The 22,431-nt window shown below is 35.3% G+C and overlaps 1 protein-coding gene across 2 annotated transcripts in view; it reads left to right on the plus strand.

The window, feature by feature from the left end:
• Positions 1-22,431, plus strand: part of TLL1 (tolloid like 1) — a 195,915-nt gene that overhangs the window by 111,005 nt on the left and 62,479 nt on the right. For both annotated transcript variants that reach the window (XM_072725000.1, XM_072724999.1), the window contains exons 8-9: positions 1,194-1,318; positions 11,141-11,256. In XM_072725000.1, coding sequence (XP_072581101.1) covers positions 1,194-1,318; positions 11,141-11,256 — 241 coding nt within the window. The remainder of the gene's footprint in view (positions 1-1,193; positions 1,319-11,140; positions 11,257-22,431) is intronic.

Consider the following 22,431-nt stretch of genomic DNA (forward strand, 5'->3'; position numbering starts at 1 on the left):
AGCTACTCCATCACTGGGTAATCAGTGTCCATCTTCACTTCTTCTTTCTCCATAATACTTGTCACTATCTCAGTACTCAATCTTTTGCTTAATGTCTCTTGCTCCACATTAAAATGAGAAAATCATCAGTGTTTCTTTTAATGGCTATAAATTCAGACCTACAACACTGCTTAGTAAATATTTCCTAAAGGAAGGAATAGAGACAAATGTTCTTTTAACCTACAGTCTAAATATAATTTATTCATTAAAATTTGGAAAGGAGTATAATGCCTTTCATCCTAATTTAAAAGATTTTTTTACAATTGTATTTCTTAATTTCAAATACTTTTCTAGAAAACCTCTCTTTCTTTCTCTCCTTTGAAATCCTCATTGTTCTTACCACTAGAATGGCTTCCCAGTCCATTTAACTGTTCAGCTCAGTTCTTCCTTTAGAGTTATAAATGTTGATATTCATTGCAAAATTAAGACTGTATCTCGTGCATTGTATTCAGAATTTTTAATTTTGTAGGTATCACATATTAGGTTTCTCACAACTCAGTATCTCTAGCTTAGCATTATCAGGGCTTTGCTATTGCTAGTTTTTTTCTTCTTAATTTTATCGTGAAAATTTTATTCTCTTTGTGTGTGTGTGTATCAAAATACTATTTTGCTTTAAACTGTTCTTTCTAAAATTTGATACCATTTTTCCTGGTCTTTTAACATACGATGATACTTAGACTCCTAAGAATATATAGGTTAAATTCGTAATTGAACTAAAAAAATGATACATTTTGTTTGGCTTTTAAAATTTTAGTAAAAATATGTAGTATAGGTTGTCCTTAAAAAATAGACGTCTATGAGGAAAAATTGTTTTACAATTTAGGAATCCAAGGGGTTCTTAGATTTGCTTAAAATCCTAAACCTAAAGCCATGGTATACTTGGTGGGGGGCCATATAGAATTCTAGATTTTTAAAAGTCTTTCCAAGTAAAAGTGAATTTCATCATTGACTTTATGCTAGATATACAATTTAACACAACTTCTTTTCTACTTTGATAAACATGTTTTGAAAGTCCGGCATACTATTTGAAGCCCAACACTGATATATTTTCCCTTTACTTGACATGAGTTTGAAAAAACAACTCTTATACTTGTAGGGTATGGATGTGTCTTAATTTGGTGACTTATGTGTGTCTTGCTTCTGATTTTTTTCAGGGGGATGTTCCTGGATACTATCCTCCCCTCGCGTGACGATAATGGCATACGTCCTGCAATCGGTCAGCGAACCCGTTTAAGCAAAGGAGACATTGCACAGGCAAGAAAGCTGTATAGATGTCCAGGTATTGCACCACATGAAAACGGAGCCATAATTGTGCCTGACTGTGTTCTTGCAGATGAATAAGCCACAATTTACTGAACTGTTTACTTGTGTCTCTCCATGCTGGCAAGTGACGTATTCAGTTCAAAGTCAGTAATCATAAAATGAAATGAGAGAACTCTGGAACACCCATTGATATAATTAAAAACAAATTGCTAGAAATCAAATTTAAGGCACAGGGATAGTATTTTTTTTTTCTTTTAACTTACCAAGTAAAAGAGCAAAAAAGCAGGATTGTTTGATAGTGGTTATTAGTTGCATGATTTCATAGTCAAATGTTGGGTTTTCTTGCCAACATAAAAAGAATATCCTTTATTTCAACTTCAGAATTGAGGCCTGAATGATCTTTTTCTTGCAAGTACCATCATGAATGATATATAAATGAAGATTTATGACTGTTGCAAAAAATGAGCTCTAACTGTGTTGCTAATGGGTTACTCTATGTTTTGTTTTCACAACTGGACAAAATTGTGAAAAAGAGATGAAGGGAAGATCTTAATAAGAGTGTTGCAAGGGAACACCGGGTATTGGTCCAAAAAAAGAAAAAAGAGTCTGCTTTCAATTGGAAATGCTGCATACTCTATGTACCTCCTGCATAGTCAAAATCCTTTGAAATACCCTATATCAAAGAAATATGTTTAACTTTGGTTAGCACAGCTTTTCCCTAAACTTTCGTTCGTGGACGTATGTAAATTACACGTGTATGTGTGGTATTTGTTTTTTTCAGACCTAAATTTCCACAGGAAAGATGTATTTGTAAGTGAATAAGTGAATGGCACCACTATGACAACAGAAATGAGTGATCCTTGGCTAGTTTCTGGCAGTACTGGATTTATTATACTTTTTAAGTAGAAAGTTTGGGGGGAGATTGTGTGATTAATAGCAATTAAGTAAATAGAAAGTTCAGATAGGAAACCATTTCATTTGTCTCTCTAAATATGTGTGTGTGTTTATATAATACCACCTCAAAAGCACACTAGAGATGCTTTTACTCACTGCGTTGTAGGAAGGGCAGTCAGTAGGAATCAGAAAAGTAATCAAACTTATGACACTATAATTCTCAGCCTATAGCTCTTAAATATGTAAGTTACCATGGGAAAATATATATAGTTTTCACTTAAATATGTAAACAGGCTATTTTCTTATTGAAATATAGTGATACTGTGTGCATTGGTCTGTTAATACAGTAAAACCACATCGATGAAGGTACCGTCGTCATCAGTGAGAAAGATACCTTGTGTTTAAAGCAGCTTAAAAAGCAAGCTGCTATTTATTTGGAGGATGAAGTAAGAGAGAGCTAAGACATATAAATGTGTATTTAAAAAATAAAAATATATAAACTTTCAGGTCACAACATCTTTAAGATGGACTTTTTAATGCCCACCAAACAACTCCCTCTCTTTCTTTTTTTCTGTCTCTTGCTCTTTCTGTTTCTTTCACGCTCCCTCTCAGCCAGTGTGTGTGTGTGTATGTGTGAAGCCCTTAGCTTTGAGCCTTGTCTATGGTCATGTATTTCACATCCTTCATTTCTTTACAATGGGGAGCACCAATGATATTGGCAGAAATATAGGGCAAATAAACTTCAGTTACACCGCTACAGGAGGTTTATCAGTAGCTCCAAGAACATTAGTGGGATAAATGTTAAAGATTGGTAACTGTAGATAGAAGTTTAAATAAGATTACTTATTTGAGAATTATCTAGGAAGAGAGTAGGGGTTCAGAAAATGAAATGCGGGTTGCATCTTGGTTTTAATGCAGAAAGGCGAGAGTTCTAAAACTGCAGAGTCCTTTGGAGTTTGTCTTAGTGTTTCCTCCTGTTAGAAGTTGCTGGTGAATAGAGCTGATCAGAGATATTTGGCAACATTACTCCAGCTTTCCACTTCTTATCAGTTTACCCTCTAAGCTCTTTTGGATCTGCATTTTATAGAGGTATTCCTTAAGAGATTAACCTTGAAAGGAACGCCGGCCTGGTTCACACTTCAATATTTAAGGTTGTGGCTTTTATGGTCTATGATAAGTGGGGCCCTGAGTCCAAGAGGGCAGGTCCCTAATAGGCAGGTAATAGTAGGCAGATTGGAAATAGTGTTGCTTTTCCATTAATAACATAGTAAATGTGTTTTTATCTATGAGAAGGCAAACAGCCTTAAAATATATGCATTTTTAATTTCCTTAAAACCATATAAAGTGTTATTTTTTTTTAATTCTTTTTTTTTTTTTTTTTTATGATAGTCACAGAGAGAAAGAGAGAGAGGCAGAGACACAGGCAGAGGGAGAAGCAGGCTCCATGCACCGGGAGCCCGATGTGGGATTCGATCCCGGGTCTCCAGGATCGCGCCCTGGGCCAAAGACAGGCGCCAAACCGCTGCGCCACCCAGGGATCCCTAAAGTGTTATTTTTTATGAGACTTTCTAGCTGGCAAGCAACTTCTAATCCAACATTCTATTTATCTATGCCAAATATATAAATTAGATTTGTATAGGAATCCTGAATTACTTATTGTACAGTCAGGGCATACTAATCACGAAAAAGCTCCATACAGGAATAAAGTTGTGTCTTTTTAAGGTGATGGGATGAAGATAAGTTTCTTTTACTTTAGAATTATTTTCCTTGCCATTTCTTGTTCTTTTAGAAGCAGGCAAGGAAGCTCTCCTTATGTATTTAATATAAAGAAAGAATAGGATTCTTTACAGCCCTGCCCCTCCTCTAAGGCAAGACCCTGCCATCTGTCTCCAGACCACATCCCAGAAAGGAGAAGGAAGGGAAATAGAAGGAGGCCTGCCCAGCCCTGGGATTGGATAGGTTTCCAGACATGCTGCCTGAAGGCCAGTCCTGTGTCCTTCCAACAGCTTCCAGCTCTTTCTAGCATTAAAGCATCTAACAGGACACCTGCTAGTGCTCCTTGACCTGCCTGCCTTCATAATCCCTTGCATCCTACATACTGTCAGGACAAGATATGCCCAAGCAAGGGTGGTCAATAGGGCACCACTGCAGTCTCCATCGTCCCTTAGCCAACTGCTAAGGAGTCTTTTCTAGGGTGTATGAGTCGGAGTGGATATTCTTCTCTTCGTAAATCAGTAATATGTACTAATGTTCTTTTTTTGCTGCGGTGGGGGAGGGAGGCTTGTTTTTCTTGTGACTCTCATTTTCTAAAATATATTTTTTTCTACTTTAATTTTAAGATTACTTTCCTTTTTGATTTCTCAATTGCTTCCTTGAACTCTTCTCCTGGTACAGTTACCAGTCTTTATTTGCATTTTTTTCTCTTAAGTCGGTTTTTCTGTAGTCCCATGGCCTTTTTTGCTTACTTAGGACTTCACCAACCGTCAGGCCAAATATTCTCCAGTAAATCTTCCCCAATAAATATGTCAAGCAACATAATAAAATTTGGGAAATTGCAGAATAGAATGAAAGCTATAAATCAAGGGCCTTCTAAATATTAGAATTCTTCCTTATTACATAACAGTGTGTGTGTATTCACACATAAACATGTGCACAGTCTGAGTTCACAAATTTGGGAGTTTTCCATGCCAGTATCTGCACAGCAGGTGTGCTGGATGGGCCTGTCTACGGATGAGCATCTGTGGGTGGAAGCCAGTCCCCGTGAGCATGGACCCTGAATACTAGAAAGGTTGCATTCCTTTAAACCCTAGTTCATTAACTTTACCTTGAAAATGGAAATAAGGTTCTTATTACTTCCTTAAAGCGTTAATCTCTTGGCTCCTGGTATAATTTTCTGAGGTTCCAGACGGGATATACTTTCCATATGTGCTTGTACATATGGAGCTCGTGGCTAAAGTATTGCCCACATGTAAAAAAAGTAATTTAGCCAATTTTTCCCCATTTACTCATGGAGCCATTTATTCATCTCCCTGCAAACAGTCCCTGGGTCGGTGGATGGTACCACACAGGGATGGTCCTTAGCCTCATCTCCTCCGTCCCTCAGTGTCTCCAGCTAACCAGTCCTGCTGCCTTCTTGGAGTCTTGCCTTCCAGCAGTGCATCCCCTCGTCTAGGAGCCTCATCATTTTTCTAGATTGTTGAAATGCCTAATTCACCTCTTGCCTCCGTTCTGACATCTCTTTAATTCTCTGGCCATTCTGAGTGGCTTTGGAATATGCAAATCTTACTCTGTTTATTTTCAGGATAAAGACTAATCTCCTTTCCTTCTGTCATTCCAAGTTTTTTTTTTTTTTTTTTTTTCTTTTCTTACCTCTTCCCGGAGTCTTTTCTCTAGGTTTTTTCCCCTACAGCCTGGGTTTTCGCCTCCACTTCACTTAGCTCCTGGCACCACAATGTGCTTGCCTCCTGCCTCCTCCTCTATCCAGGATGCTCCTGACTGCCTCGGGCTTCAATCCCAGCTCAAGTTTAGGATTGGGCTCCTAAGTCACCTCCTGCTTAGAGACTTCCAGGCCTCCCCTGTGGGAAATGCCGCAGTTGATCCCGGTCTTTCTGTCTTACTCATATAATTATCAGTTGACTTGGCATTCCCCACACTGGATTATAGCTCTGTGGGATTGCAGTTGGATTTTCCCTCATGGTATTCTGGATCTGATGGAAACCAAGTGCTCAATCAGTCGCTGCTGAATGAATGAATGAGTCACCGTTAACTCGTGGAAGGCATCAGATGTCATGGCCACAGAGGAGGAAGCCCAGGCTCTAAGCCCAAAGCCCAGCCTCTGGGGCGTCACACTGACAAGATCACTCGGAGAGGAAGGGATCCTAAAGGATGCTGCGCAGGTCCCCGAGACACGGTGTGGGGCGGGAGAAAGGTCTCCCCGCAGTTGGTGTTTATGCTTTATCTTAAAGGGTGATTGAGACTGGGCTAGGCAGTTACTATTGAAATGCATTTTTAAGACATTTCAGTAATTAATCTCACATCCTCTCTCACATGATTTAGGATTCCTTTTAACATTTTCTTATCTTAAAATCATTTTACATTTTATTTTACGTTTTAGAAATCATTTAAACCTATATTTATTGTATTTAAAAGTTTAAGGGATATCGATATGTTAATTAGGAAGCATTAAATTGACTAGATAACAGTTTTCTTTCTTCCCCTAATCCTCAATTTGTCAAGATCCTTTAGGAAGAGACTTATCTAATAGAAATTATTGTGCATCTCTATCTGTATTTTCCTTAGCCTTAGTAAAATTATAAATGCGGTCCTATAGAATATGGAGAAAGGCAAGTTCTCAATCTTTGGTGTTGGGTGGATAGTACAGACATTTGGTGAGCAAAGTAGCCATAGATGGACATGCAGACAGCTATGAATTTAACAATGTCAAAAAAAAAAAAACAATGTCATTAAAAGGACAAGAGTTTGTGATAATTGCTCAATAAGACACAATCCAAGTAGTATTTATACAGTTTAGGTATCATTTTCTATTCTGGAAGAATGAAGGTGTATGTAAATCCCCTGATTTAGAAGTGAGATTGATAAAGGACTTAGTTTTAACTGCTTTTTTTTTATTATTAATTATTTTTTTATTTGAGCAGAAAAACACATAATATGACATCTACCCTATTACCAAATTTGTGAGTGCGCAGTAGTGTCCACTCCATGCACACTGCTGTACAGCAGGTCTCCAAATCTCTTCAGCTTGCGTGGCTCACACTGTCCACCGCACAGACTCTTCATTCCCTCGCCCTTTCCGCTCCCCGCTTCGAGAGTCTGACTCCTTCAGGGACCTCAGGGAGTGGAATCATGCAGGACCGGTCTTTCTGCAGCTGCCCTCTTCCTCCGGCAGAATGTGCCCTGGGCTTATCTAGCGCGTAGCATATGCCAGATTCCCTCTGTTTTAGAGCCGAACAATATTCTATTTTATGCATATAGCACAGTTTCTTTATCCATTCACCCACTGATGGATGGTTTGGATGTTTCTGTTTCTTGGCTAATGTGAATAATGCTGCGATGAAAACGGGAGCAGAGATATCTCTTCAAGATCCTGCTTTCAGTTCTTTTGAATAAATACCCAGAAGTGGGATTATTGGGTCATTTGGGAATTATTTTTCCAATTTTTGAGGAAAGCCCACACTATTTTCCATAGTGGCTGCACCATTTTATATTCCTACCAACTGTGCACAGAGGCTGCAATTTCTCCATTTCTTTGCTGACGCCTCTTATCTTCTGTTTGCTTGTTTGTGTTTTTGATAATGACCATCCTAACAAGGGCGAGGGGATCCTCATTGTGGTTTTGACTTGCATTTCCCTGATGATTGCTGATGTAAATAGAACTTTTTTTTTTTATACCTGTTGGCCATTTCTAGGTCTTCTTTGGCCATCTCTTTTTCTGCCTATTTTTAAATTGGGTTATTTTATCTTTTGCTGTTGACTTGTAGGAGTTCCTTATATATTTTGAATACTAACCCCTCATGAGATATATGATTTTCAATGCAAGTATCTTCTCCTATTCGGAAAGTTGCCTTTCACTCTGTTGACGGTTTCCTTTGCTGCACAGAAGCTTTTTTCTTAGCTGATGTAGCCCCACCTGTCCATTTTTGCTTTTATTTCCTGTGCTTTTGGTGGCATATCCAAGAAATCATTGCCAGGACTATTGTGACAAAATTTTTCACCTCTTTTCTTCTTTGCAGTTTCGGGTCTTACATTCAAGTCTTTTTTTTTTTACATTCAAGTCTTTAATTCATTTTATGTTGATTTGTGTGTATAGTGGAAGATAAGGGTAAAATTTAATTCTTTCTGTATGCATATTTCTAGTTTCTCCAATACCATTTGCTGGAGAGACGATGCTTTCCCCAATGAGCAGTCTGGCACCGTTGTTGATCATTAGACCATTACACATGGGCTTATTTGGGGGCTCTCTCTTCTGTTGGTCTGTATGTCTGTCCTATGCCAGTATCATACTGTTGAATACTGTAGCTTCAGGATGTGGGAGCCTCTAGCTTTGCTTTTTTTCAAGAATGTCTTGGCTATTTTGGGTTTGTGGTTTTACGTGAGTTTCAGGATTTGGTATTTTTTTTTCTTTCTGCAAGAGACGCCATTGAGGTTTTGGTAGAAATTGCGTTGAATCTGTAGATTGCTTTGGGTAATATGAATATTTTAACAATATTAAGTCTTTCAATCATGAACACAACTCGTCATTCCCTTGATTTGTCTCATCTTCAATTTCAGCAATGTTTTGTAGTTTTCAACGTACATGTGTTGTACCTCGTTGGTTAAGTTTATTGCCAAGTATTCTATTCTTTTTTGATGATATTATGAATGGGACTGTTGTCTGATTTCCTTTTGAAATTGTTCTTGGTGTACAGAAATACAATTGATTTTTCTGTGTTGATTTTATATCCTGCCACTTTGCTGAATTTGTTTACTAGTTTCTAACAGTTTTGTGTGTGTGTGTAATGTTTATGGTTTTATACATGTAAGATTGTGCCATCTGCCTACAGAGATAGAAGTTTAACTTCTGAATTGTTTTTAGTTTTAGAGTAATTATTAGGGCAGTGGAATTAATAACTGACCACTGTATATTTCTTTATGAGTTTTTTTCTCCTAAATATGACTCCTAAATAGTTTTATTTCTCCTAAATAGTTTTATTTCTCCTAAATAGTTTTATAGTTCCAGGACATATTCAAACATTTTAGACAGCAATCCTCCTACCTGTGTGAAGAGGTAGCTAAAGGTTGAAAAGAGGATTCGGGGCATAATAACATTTGATCCCTACAAAGCAATTTTATTAAATGTTATGCTAATTAAATGTCACTTAAGAGAAAACTTAGGCTGAAGCTTCTGAGACTTTCTTATAGGACATAATTAGTAAGTGGTAATGCCATGCCTAAAACTTGTGTTTTCTCATCCAGAGATTTTGCTCAGTAAATGAACAGCATTTTAACTTCATAGCGCCACTTTTTTCTTGCTTGATTTTTCTTTAGTTTTTTTTATAATAAACTTTGCTTTTCATATCTGGATATTAATCAGCCTATGGCTGGGGAAGGTACTAAAATATCTTTTGTAGTAGGGATCAGATAGTCAGGACAACCACACTTTCTTATAAATGGTTATAAGCTTTATAAGCAAATGCTGTATAATAGATTGACTAAATATTTGAATTATATGTTGTATTCTACTTTTCATTTCATAAAATTCTCCATTTCATCTTTATCAGAACAGTATTTTTTTGTGTACATATGTGGATTCAATATATTTGTTTTAATTCCACTTCAGTAAATCCAGGACCAACATTCTATGTGGCTTAATGTACTTTTCAATCATTAAAGAATTTATTTTTAGACTGCTATCAATTACAGTATTTTACATTGAAGCACACTCACCTCCCAAATGATTATTTAGCATCTGAACTGATCCTACTTAGAAGCACGTTGTTTGCATTAATAGAATCTTAATAAATTTTCATTTTTCTAAGGGTTCTTGTAATGTTGCATTTATCAAGAGCTCTCAGATGACTGATGGAAAGTACTGAATTATGTATTTTTGACCTTGAGCAGCTTCATTTTGTTCTAAAGGTGCTTTTACCTGCCTATTCATCAAAATAAATACTGCTTACTTCTACTCGAGAGGTATTTTGTTGTGCAAACTTAATATCTGTGTTTTCAAATAAATATTTATATCATGTCAGACTTTTTACAGCTCTGTTTTGTTTTCAAAGTCATCATTTTTCTTTCTTCATTTGACTTAAGATATGCAAAGCCATTTATTATTTATGGAGGATTTGATGAGATGAGAGTTCACCTGCTGGTAGCTATGACTCTATAATATGGTAATATCTCAGTCTGATTTCAGTCTCCTTCAGATAGAAGGAACTTTTTTTTTTTTATTGAGTGAAGGTTATACAGATGACAGGCTGCAGCAGAAGAATTATTCTTAAATTCAGGATACTTAAAGCAGCCTAGTTTCACGTGGCACAAGCTATGTCTTACAAAAGCAACAAGAAAACCCATTATAGAATGGTTCTGACCACTGACCTTGGCTAAACCAATGAGCTAATTACACTCTGTGTCTTTGTTGAAATGGCCCTAGAGATATCAATCACACCGATCTTGAGGCTGTGCAGCTGATAATTTGCTATTTTAGATAACTGATAATTACTTTCAAGAAATTAGACAGTTGTAGTAAGAAGCAAACCTAATTGCTTTTCCAGTAATTTTTACTTACGATCATCAGAAATGAGAGAGTAAATAAATGTCCACATCTTGTAGGAAAATTTCAATGTTCCTTTATGTTTTTAGCTTTTCAATTATTTTCAGCTTATTTTGAGAAAAATTTTCATTGTGTGCAACATTTTTGGTACCTTTATTGATTGTATTCTAATCATTATTTAAGATATCTTATTTTCCAACTTTGATGTTATATTTGCTATGAAATTTAGCCTCACTTTACACTGAAAATATTAATTATATGTCATGTGATCCTCTATCCACTTCAATTACTTCAATTAGATACCCACTGGCCTGAATCTGAATATGAGTGACTGACTGACTCTTTGGGAATAAATGAGAAAAGTCTCCATGAGGAAGAATATTATGAATGCCAGATTATCTCATAATCTTGTTTTATGGTTAGCCCTAATAATGCCATTAAAATGGTATGCTAAAATCCTGGCAGTAGAGACATAAGAAGAAATTTACTTGGAAAGGAAAAGTCTTTTATAGAACACAAATATATATTCTCATCTAACACCAAAAGACTCAGGGCTTTATTTATCATGTCAGTATTTTTCATAAAAATTAAAAGAATTATCTTATCATTTTATGGAAATATGGATAAGTCATGTCTTTAAAAATGAAATATATCTATCTTTTTCCCCCCTTTTAGCATGTGGAGAAACCCTACAAGAATCCAATGGCAACCTTTCCTCTCCAGGATTTCCAAATGGCTACCCTTCTTATACACACTGCATCTGGAGAGTTTCCGTGACCCCGGGGGAGAAGGTAGTTTATACCATTGATAGTTCTCATTTAGTATTATATAAATACAAAAGTTCATCTTCTTTTAAATGTAATTTGCTTTATCTTTTATTCTTATATGATTCTTCAAAGAAGAGAGTAAAAAACTCGGAAGATTCATCATGAAAATTGCTCAAACTCTGGGAATGTTTTGAAAAATGTAATTTAAAAAGAAATAGTAAATGCTCCAAAAGCATTGAAATAATACAGATTATGTTCTCAGGCATAATGAAATTCAAGGTAAAAATAGGTATCACAGAGATAACCAGAAAAATCCCACACATTTCAAAGTTAAGAAATATACATAAAATATTCAGTTCAGCTAAGAAGCAATTACAGTGGAGGTTAGAAATCATTTTCAACTGTAATATAACAAAAATACTGAATAGCAAGGCTGTAAGACTCAATGAGAGCAGTACTTGGAAATTCACAACCGTCATGCTCACATTAGCAAATAAAAAATGCCCTAAACTAACGAGTTAGACATCCTTATTGAGTGGCTATTAAAAGGGTAATAAAATAAATGGAAAGGTACATAATGGAGGAAGTAATAAATAAAAGATAAATTAAGGAGATAAAAATAACCTGGTACAGAGTATGAACAAAATTGGTACTTTGAAAAAACTTAGAAATAGTTCAAGAAAGCAAAAGAATAACAGGAAAAGCACAATTATCTAATCACTAGAATAAAAAGATTATTATAACCATAAATGTTCTAGATACCAAAATGAGAATAAAAGAGTATTGTCAACATTATGGCAGTAACTTAAGGAATATAGATGGAAGGGGAAAATTCCTAAAAAAATATTACTGAGTTCTTACTCAAGAAGAAGAAAAATACTTGACTACTCCTATAATCACTAAAGAAAATGAATTACTAAAAAATAAAAAAGAAAAAAAAGAAAAAAAAAAGAAAATGAATTACTGTCTAATTGAATCATTAGGGTTTTTTTTCTTTTTTTTTCAGCCATGCAAGTCTAGGCTCAGATGGCTTAATTAGTGAGTTCTAGCCAACATTCAAATAAGAAATAAGTATAATCTTATATAAACTTTTTACTCCAGGGAATAAAAAGTGAGATCCACTCTCCTATTTATATGGCTAACAAAACCTTGATAGCAATCCTGAGAAGGACAGTATAAAAAAAGGAAAATTATAATCCAGGCTAACACTTGAATATGGATGTAAAGTCTCCAAGCCAAACCAAAGGTAGATGCATATGCATACACATGTGTAGACACAAGCACCCTTAGATGTATGTTTCAATCAAATCTAGAAAAAAAAATCTATTACTGATTTAATAGCAACAAACCCTGAACAAATGGGGAATAGGTATTTTCTTAATTTTAGAAAATTGACAAAAATAACTGCAGATATCACTTTTGTGAAAACTCTGACATTATTTCTTTCTACCACACCACTTCTTTTTCAACATTTTTGGTGGAAGTCATGGCACATTAAGGCAAGAAAATGGAATTAAGCATAATAAGGATTGAAAAGGAAAAACATTCCCTTTAGCATATTTAGTTGGTTTGGTTATAGAGTTTTAAATCATTAAGAAAGGAAATAAATGAATCTATTAACTTCTGGTTTCTGTCTTGAATGCTAACTTTAAAATCTTTCCAGACCAAGATTGTATTGATATTAATCTTTATTTTTGCCAGTTACTAAATAGTTTTTGCTGTTTGCTTATGACTATTTCACCTGGAATGACTTAACTATACTTAAAGCTTTGGTGAGAATGCAACTGAGGTTAAAGAAAGTTTGATATTTCTGATAATTGAATGTTGTTAAGAGAATCATGGGTGTGGAGCTGTCCAGGGTGTTCCAGGACTCAGTGTGAAAATGGAATGAAACATTTGCGTGACATGAATAGTTTTTAAATATAAAAAGTTACAACTGACTTGGAATACATAAATGCATACATAATTCTCTATACAGTCATTTTTAATTTAAGAATTAAAGGTCTGTAATGAGAATATTTTATTAGAATCATTTTGAACAAGGCGTTGAAGAGCAAAATATAAAAGCTGAAAACTATACATGATTTTGAAAATAAAATTACAGAATATGAATAGTTTTGAATAAGGTTAATAAAAGTAAATCCACTCATAAGAGCAAGATAATACGGGAAAAAAATTGTTCCTCTTATCCAGTTGCATTACTTACACCATCAGTATTCAAAGTTAATTCACTTTTCTTATATGCATAGTTACCAATAAAACTCTGTTTTCCAAATGGTACAAATAGGAAGAAATCAGCACATCTATCATCTTTTAAAATTATTTTTCTTAATATTATATATGATGATGAGCAAATAAATTGAATTAAGTGGTCAGTGAACAATATTAACTCATTTTTCATTCTTGTGTTTATATTAGTTTCTTTTTTGTTTTAAATTTGGGTTTATTCTGATGTTCTTTTTTACTTCTTTCATTGGCAGTTTAACACATTGATTCCAATACTAACCTTTAAGGTTATAAATTTTCTTCTAAGAACTACTTTATCTGAATTTTACTAACTTGACATACGGTATTTTTGCTATTTTCCAATTTTTATTATCTTCTTTGTCTCTTATTATTTTTCCTCAACTAACATATTTTTTGGTAATATATATTTTCTTGTTTAAAAACATACATTTTCTTCCCAATTATCCTCTTCTCCTTTAGACACGTCTAGTGAGAGACTCTATAGTCTGTAAGATGTCAGTGTTTGAAATATATTGAGGCTGGCAGTATGACCTTGCGTGACCAGTATTCATGAAGTCTAGTCATTGCTTTAAAATTGGGGCATTTGGGGGCCCAGACAGTTAAAAATATGACTCTTGATTTCAGTTCAGGTCATGATCTCAGGGTCCTGAGATGGAGCTCCATGTCCTGCTCTGAGCTGGGCATGGAACCTGCTTAGGATTCTCTCTCTCCCTCTCCCTCTGCCCCTGCATCCACTCTCTCTCTAGATAAATCAATCAATCTTAAAAAGAAAATGTATTTATTTTTTAAAATAAATATTATGATTTAAAATATTTTATTCTATATTATTATATACATACTATGTTTAGACTATAACATCTTTCTGATAGTTAAATTGTTATGATATGCCGTATTTCCTTATCTCTAGTTATGATTTAGGTTAGTACTCTATTTTCTCTGATATTAATAGGGTTACACTTTCTTTTGATTAGTATTCTTGCCTGGCTATATCTTCATCTTGCTTTAGACATTCATTTGTTCTGTGGTCTTGTTTCTTGGGTATGTCCTTATAGACAGCAAATAATTTGGCTTTATTTTTATTTAATTCATGGTGGCTAATTTGTCTTTAGTGCTTATTGCAGTTACGTTTATTGTGATTACTGATGTAATCAGTAATTACTATTTTTTGTTTGCATCCTATATGTCCCACTTTGTTTCTTTTGTTCTACTTTTTGCCTTTTTGTGTATTGAATTTATGGTTTCATTTTCCCTCATCTCATTTATTTTCTACCTATTGGTTTGAAAGTTTTAAATGTATATTCTATTATTTGGTACCCTTTTTCTAGCAGCCTTCTTAATAGAGTCATGTTTAATTGATATTTTTATCCTTCTCCCAAACCATAGAAAGATTCTGAAAAAGAGGTTACAATGTGTGTTATCTTCATTTTATATGCTATTGTTTTTATTTTTCCTCAAATTTGTTTCATCCTGACATAAATGAAATGAGATATTGTTTTTTTTTCACTTAACATTTGTTAAGTTACATATATACATATATTTATCTACATGTATATATACATTTTATGTATATGTATATATACATATATATGTATATATGTATATATACATATATTTATCAAAAATTTTATTGTGGTAAAAAACATGTAAAATTTCCTGTCTTAACCATTTTTGAGTGTATAGTTTAACAATGTTAAGTACCTTCACATTGTTGTGAAACAGATCTCCAGAGCTCTTCCAGTTTGCAAAACTGAAGCTCCATACCCATAAACCATGTCCTTTTCTCTACCCCTCAGTGGTCCCCTGGGAACCACCATTCTACTTTCTGTTTCTATGACTTTGACTACTTTAAATACCCACATAAGTGGGACGGCACAGCATTTGGTTTCTTCTGTAACTGGCTTATTTCATTTAGCATAATGGCCTCAAGGTTTAACCATGTTTTAGCATGTGACAGGATTTTCTTCCTTTTTAAGGCTGAATAATATTCCATTACAGGTATAGACCACATTTGTTTCTCCATTCATCCGCTGATAGACGTTTGAGTTGCTTCCACCTTTTGGCTATGGTGAACAGTGCTATGAACCTGAGTATGTAACTATCTCTGTAAGACAGTTTCCTTTCAGTTCCTTTGGATGCATTGCTGGATAATTTGGTAGTTCTGTTTTTAATTTCTTAAGAACTTCCATATTGTTTTCCAGAGTGGTTGCACCATTTTACAATCCCACCAGCAGTGTAGAAGGGTTTCAAATTCTCCACATCTTCACCAATATGTAGTATTTTTTTAATATTATTTATTTATTTATTCATGAGAGACACACACAGAGAGAGAGAGAGAGAGAGAGAGAGAGAGGCAGAGACACAGGCACAGGGGGAAGCAGGCTCCATGCAGGGATCCCGGTGTGGGACTCGATCCCAGGACTCCAGGATCACGCCCTGGGCCGAAGGCAGGCGCTAAACCTCTGAGCCACCCAGGGATCCCCATTGTTTGGTTTTTTGATAGTTGTCATCCTCATGTGTGGGAGGTCATATCTCATTGTGGTTTTTATTTGCATTTCTCTGATGATTCGTGATGTTGGCCATCTTTTCATCTGCTTCTTGACCATTTGTATATCATCTTTGTAGAAATGTATCTTCAAGTGTCTTGCTCAGTTGTTAGTTGGATTGTTTTATTTTTTCTTGTGGGGTTATAGATCTTTACATATTTTGGCTATTAACCCCCTATGAGATGTATGATTTGCAAATATTTTCTTCTGTTCTGTAGTTGCCTTTTTTACTCTGTTGATTGTTTGCTTTGCAAAAACTTTTTAGTTTTGTGTAGTGCCACTCAACTCTTTTTGCTTTTGTTTGTTTGTTTTGCCTATGCTTTTGTGCCATATCTAAGAAATCATTGCCAGTTCCAGTATCATGAGGCTTTTCCTCTATGCTTTCTTCTACTTTATAGTTTTGGGTTTTACATTTAGGTCTTTAATTCATTGTTGAATTAATTTTTGTACATGGCTTAAGATAAAGGCCTGGCTTCATTCTCTTGTACATTGGTCTTCATTCCCAGTAGCATTTGTTTGAAGATTCAACAAATATTTTTATTCATTATTTTTTCTCACACCTCAGACTTCCGTTAAGGCTCATTTCGCCCTGCCTATAGTTTATACTTCAGGTTATTTTTTTAATTAGCATATTTTTATATGCTAGTATTTTTTCTGTTTGAAATTGTGAATTATTTTACTTGAATTCACGATAATGTAATTTTACCGTGTACAATTGGCTATATATTTAACTTGGTTAAAAATCAAAACTTGAAGAAATACTTTCCTTTGAAATATTTCTTAATGTAGAATCCTGAAATTGAAAATATCAAAAATGATTTAATGAGCACAAAAATTGAATAACTTCTAACCATACAAAATAAGTTTACAGAAGTTATTATAAAATGATGCTGCCTGCTTACAGATGATTTCTCAAGGCATTTTTTTTCATATTCTAAAATCCCAGATTTCTCTCATGTAATAAAATGTGTTTCAAGTGCATTACATAACAATGTGTACTCTTCATTTTTTTATCTCTCTCCATTTATTTTACTAGACTAGTAAAATTCTGATAAGCATACCTTACACATGATACATGAAAAAATTATCAAGTGCCTTACATATGAATATAAACACATGGATGTTCTATAAAGTTAATCAAATGAAAGCAAGCTATATAATTTATAATATTGAAAGTGTTTTGATCCAGTATTATGAGAGTAGTTGAATATTATAAAATTTGTTATTTTGTCAAATGATAGTACCAAAATTGAAAAAAAAGTCTAAAAATTTCATAAATGCTGGTAACACTAGAATTCAATAAGCATATTTAAGGATAACCTGATGAATTAGGAGTAGGAGGACATATTTCAATCCTGTAAATAGAAGAAACTAATATTTATTGAGTATTTACTATGCCAGGCACTGTGTTAAACTGCTCACACTCCATTGAGCTTGGTATTATGATTATATCTGTTTTTTATATGAAGAAATTGAACTAAGAAAGGATTGAGTAGCCTGCCTAGCACCACACAGCTTGCATTTGGTAGAGCTAATCATTAAAATTTTCTTTAGTTATAGAGAATATGTTTCCTTTTCTCAAAAATTCAGAAGAATGAACCAAAAATATGACACTTAGTTTGATCAAATAAAAACAAATATACTAAAATGTAATAGATTTTAGAAAACTGAAGACTTTTTTGTGGACTCTCCTCTCTTAGAACGGATTGATCTTTTAACAAGGGCAGATTGCTTTTGTCTTGAATAGAGATAATGTTTTTTTTTTTTCTTTTCCTGAATAGCCCAATTAAGAGCTGTCTTTTGACTGCTTTCATTTTGCAAAATTTTCTTTTTTAATCACTCATCTGTGCTTTACACATATGGAGTCAATTCACAATATAGTGTTTCTGTTGCCAAAGGCACCACTTAAATTTAGCAATTAGTATGTAGATAAATCTGCTATTCTGTTAAAAAAAAATGTATCTTCTGGCACGTGAAAGAAATCTTTGCCAATAAAAACTTACAAACATATAGCAAGAGCAAGGCCCAATAATACAATAGCCAAACTCTGAAAAATCCCAGAACACAAGATGGAATTCCTGAGGTAGGAGAGTTCAGATTTTGTTGGGAGATGTAGGCCTTTGATGTAGACTTTGAAAGGTGTGCAGAGATTCCAGGAACAGGGAAGGGGAGAGTGGTGTCCCAGGAAGAATCATGTACACCTGGACTAAAGGAGTGCTGGAATTGGGGGCACTTTTTCAGGGCCCAATGGCAAGAAGTCAGGCATCAATGGGATGAAGAATCCATGTCTGAGGTAGTGAAAAATGAGGCAGGACAGGTGGATTAGGGCCCTAGAGTCATCATGCTCAGGATTAGGTATTTCCACCGGATTGGGTATACACCACTGGTGCCCAACGCTCATGAGATTAAAGTGACCGTATAGGCTGGGCGGCATTGGAGATGAGTGCAACTGAAAGCCACAGCACAGGTTGTGAAACTATTGCAGTTAATTCAGAGATTTGAAGGACACGGTAAGTGAAGCTGGGCAGAGAGCATGGTCAGGGGAACTGCAGAAGTAGGAACTGATTAGGTACAGAGGTGGAGTGGGTACTGGGGGAAGAGAGGTATGAAAAATGTTCCTGTGAGTAGTTGGTGACGACACACCAAAATTTCAAAATCCAGGTATTATCATATAATTTTAAGCAGAGAAATTACTTTTATAGAATAACCCCATTCCTGTTTTTCACCTGTCGTATGGTAAATCTCTGTTGGAATTAGAGATCTACCTGTGTCATATAACTAGTTGGTTCTAAGGCAGGGACCTGAACCAAGGTCCCAGGTTCTCCTGTCTAGTCTTTAGACTTTAAGGTGAGAGTCCCTTACTTTTCACATGACGATTTTCCTATGAAACCTTAAAATTAAGCTGATTATTTTATGTTCTTAGCTTAGTTGCATTAAGCAAATCGGGTTACTACTTTTATTTCTTTCATAAGCGCCTTCAGGATTTATGCTGTGAGCGCTGCCTGAATATGTACCATGAAAATGGTAATACATGAGGATCTTAACAATGCTTTCAGATTACCTTCGTGGTTTTCTGACATTACCCAGTGAAATCCTTCTGATTTAACTCCGCTGAAAACAGCTTGATATTATGGCCTCCAGGGGTTTTACGGTAAGAACCTACATTCAAACCAACGGAGTTTATGTCAACTAGCAAACCGAGAAGCTAGAACCTAAACTCAGGCTTTCTGACTCCCAACCATAAATAGCGTCTAGTTGTAGGAAAAAGATGTAAATTTTTCCCTTTAGCATGATAAAATGCAGAGCTGAACAGAAGCTTTAGGACCAAGTTATTCCATGAGTTGGCAATTTTTTCTGGAAAGGATAATACAGTAAATATTTCTGGCTTTGCAGGTCATACAGTTTGCTTCAAAGATTCCATTCTGTTGTGTTGCGAACGCCGTCATAGACGATATGCAAAGGAGTGGGCCCAGCAAGCTGGATGTGATCCATAAAATATAGTTTGCTTCTCATTTTTAGTCTTATTCCTGAGAAGAACACTGTAGTCTCCCTAGAGATTATTAGGCTTGTCCAAACTTCTTTGGGCTGGGACCCAGAAATCTATTTTATTCTACTGCTTTTGATGCTAATATCTCTTTCTAAAGAGCCATTTAACAACATCGGTCTAATCGAAGACTTGTGTCTTCCCCATCCTCACACTGTACGACCAACTCTAATTGGTCTTTCTGCAGTGCTCATGGAATTGGTTTAGGTGCTCAGTCGTGTCTTAATTGTGTCAACAATAGTTTTTGGATTGTCTTTTCCTCTGGAGATTTGCAGACATCCTGCCCTGACTGTTGGTCTGCCTTTCTTCAAGGTTCTGCGTGCTGTGGCTCTCTGCAGGGCTGTATAACAAAGTTTTAATAAAGACTCCACAGCAATTACATCAATTTAACTGTGCAGAATAGCAACGAAGCCTCATGACAGATCGTAGGAAATTCTAGAATTGTTCCTCGCATCTCCTTCAATCTCATGTTCCAAGGGAGCCATGATTAACGTTTTTTGAAATTTTAACTGATTTATTCACGAGAGACACACAGAGAGAGGCAGAGACACAGGCAGAGGGAGAGGCAGGCTCCCCCGTGGGATCAAGACCTGAGCCGAAGTCAGATGCTCAACCACTGAGCCACCCAGGCATCCTGAGCCACGATTAATTTTAAATTGATAACTGTACATTGCTACTCCCCATAAGGAGTAAACATTTCTATAATTGTGCTAGTAGTTTTAATTTCATCATTCTTAAGAAGATGCATCATATTTTACATAAAATAGCCTAACATGAGACAACCAAATATTTTCCAAGTGCTTTTGATTTGTAATTCAAGTTGATTCTGCTAGCAGCCTTAGTCAAAGGCCAGCATTTTACTTCTGTGTCAGAGCCCTAAGATTTGATTTTAGAAAACCTATCTTTATTACATTTTCTGCTTCCAAAGGACTCTGTGTTTTATATTAAAGTAGGCCAGTTTTGTTCCTCCACGGTGCCTGGCGTTTAAAATAGAAGATTAAAAACAAGATAGGAAACTTTTCTGTTTAGAGTTATCCCCCTTCCAACTGTGTGTGTGAGTGTGTTTGTGTGTGTGTGTGTGTGTGTGTGTCCCAAACTTCAAATATTAACTGCTTGTTAGCAATCCAACCACATTGTTCTAAATGTAAGCAGAAGTTGATGATATGCATAGTTCTAAGTTAGCTGATTTTTTTTCCTCGTAGAAGAGGAAGTGAAGCTATTTGCACCTCACTGTAAAACTCACCTTTAAATCTAAGAAGGAAGCCACACAATGAGCCTTGAGATCTACTGTTTGTGTCTAAATTCTAGTTTTCCATTCAATCCTTGTATGATCATACGGACTCAAATCCTTGATGGTTGCTCTAGAGAGAATACAAATGCAGAGTGAAACCCAAGATCGAGCAGTCGTAGTATTCCCCATTTGTAGCAGGCTTAAAGAAAACACAAACTTAAGGAGAAAAACCAGAAATTATTTCCCAATGTTGTCGAAAGAATAACCTAATATTGCATTGGTATTCAGAGATGGAGGAGAAAACATATTGGAAACTTCAGAAAACGTGTTTAGAAACCATGCATTTTTTGATAATCAAGTGTGGAGGATTACTGCAAAAGAAAGAAAGAAAAAAAAAAAAAAAAAGACCAGTCCTGTGTCCTTGGATATTGTGAGAATTTTTGTAAACATTTTTGAGAGTATTTGGAATAATAAAATTAGTTGAAGGAAAAGAAAAAAGGAAAGAAGAGAGACTATAAATAAGGTAGACAGAAATAAATGAACAACTTCACTAAACAAAAGCAAGTTATGCTGTACCTCTTGGATTACATTAAAAAACAAAACGAAACAGTGTGCCTCTGCTTTCACGTCCTTGGTAGAGCAGACTTCCTCTCTTTGGAGTCAAGAAAGTACATGTTTAAAAAAACTGGAAAAGGTTGAATTTAATGGTGAGATGTTAATGCCATCATAGGGTACAGTTGACTTTCATTGTAGTTAGATGAATTCTTAGTTTCTGTCTCCATAAATGACTATTTTCATGGGCAGTTATACCCAGCTTCGGTGTACAGCTCCGTTGGTTACCATCATTGTCCAGGGGCGCAAGATGCCGTGAGACATATTTATTGTTATGCTGGGTCTTCATTCTTATAAGAAGTAAGCTAGTTAAGAGTTGATTTGCCGTAATTAGCACCTACATGCCTGTTAATTATATTGTATTCGAGAAAGGGGAGAAATACAATTATATTGTATTTCAAGTACATTTTCAAGTACATTTTCTAACACGAATAATGGCAGTACTTTTCTGGAATATGGATTCAGCATTGATTGATTATCCATGTATTTTACTCAGTTCTTGAGCTTGAGAGTTCTCCTACATACAAATTCAGATTTTTATTTTTTATTTTTTTTATTTTTTTAATTTTTTAAATTTATTTATGATAGTCACAGAGAGAGAGAGAGAGGCAGAGACACAGGCAGAGGGAGAAGCAGGCTCCATGCACTGGCAGCCCGACGTGGGATTCGATCCCGGGTCTCCAGGATCGCGCCCCGGGCCAAAGGCAGGCGCCAAACCGCTGCGCCACCCAGGGATCCCCAAATTCAGATTTTTATATTGTCACCAAAGGATTCTTTAAATATTCTCACAAACTAAAGTTTTATATTAGAAGCATTTATTTAAAATACTCATAATTTGTTGTTTGGGGCCAAAGACCATTCCTGCTTCCAGAGTAAAAAACAGATTCACTGCACACCTTAAGCATCTTAGATATTTTAAGCAGAATAGAGTTAGAATGAGTTTTTTTTTTTAATTTTTTTATTTATTTATGATTGTCACAGAGAGAGAGAGAGAGAGGCAGAGACATAGGCAGAGGGAGAAG

Source organism: Vulpes vulpes, chromosome 10, assembly GCF_048418805.1.
Source record: "Vulpes vulpes isolate BD-2025 chromosome 10, VulVul3, whole genome shotgun sequence".
Classification (NCBI taxonomy): Eukaryota; Metazoa; Chordata; class Mammalia; order Carnivora; family Canidae; genus Vulpes; species Vulpes vulpes.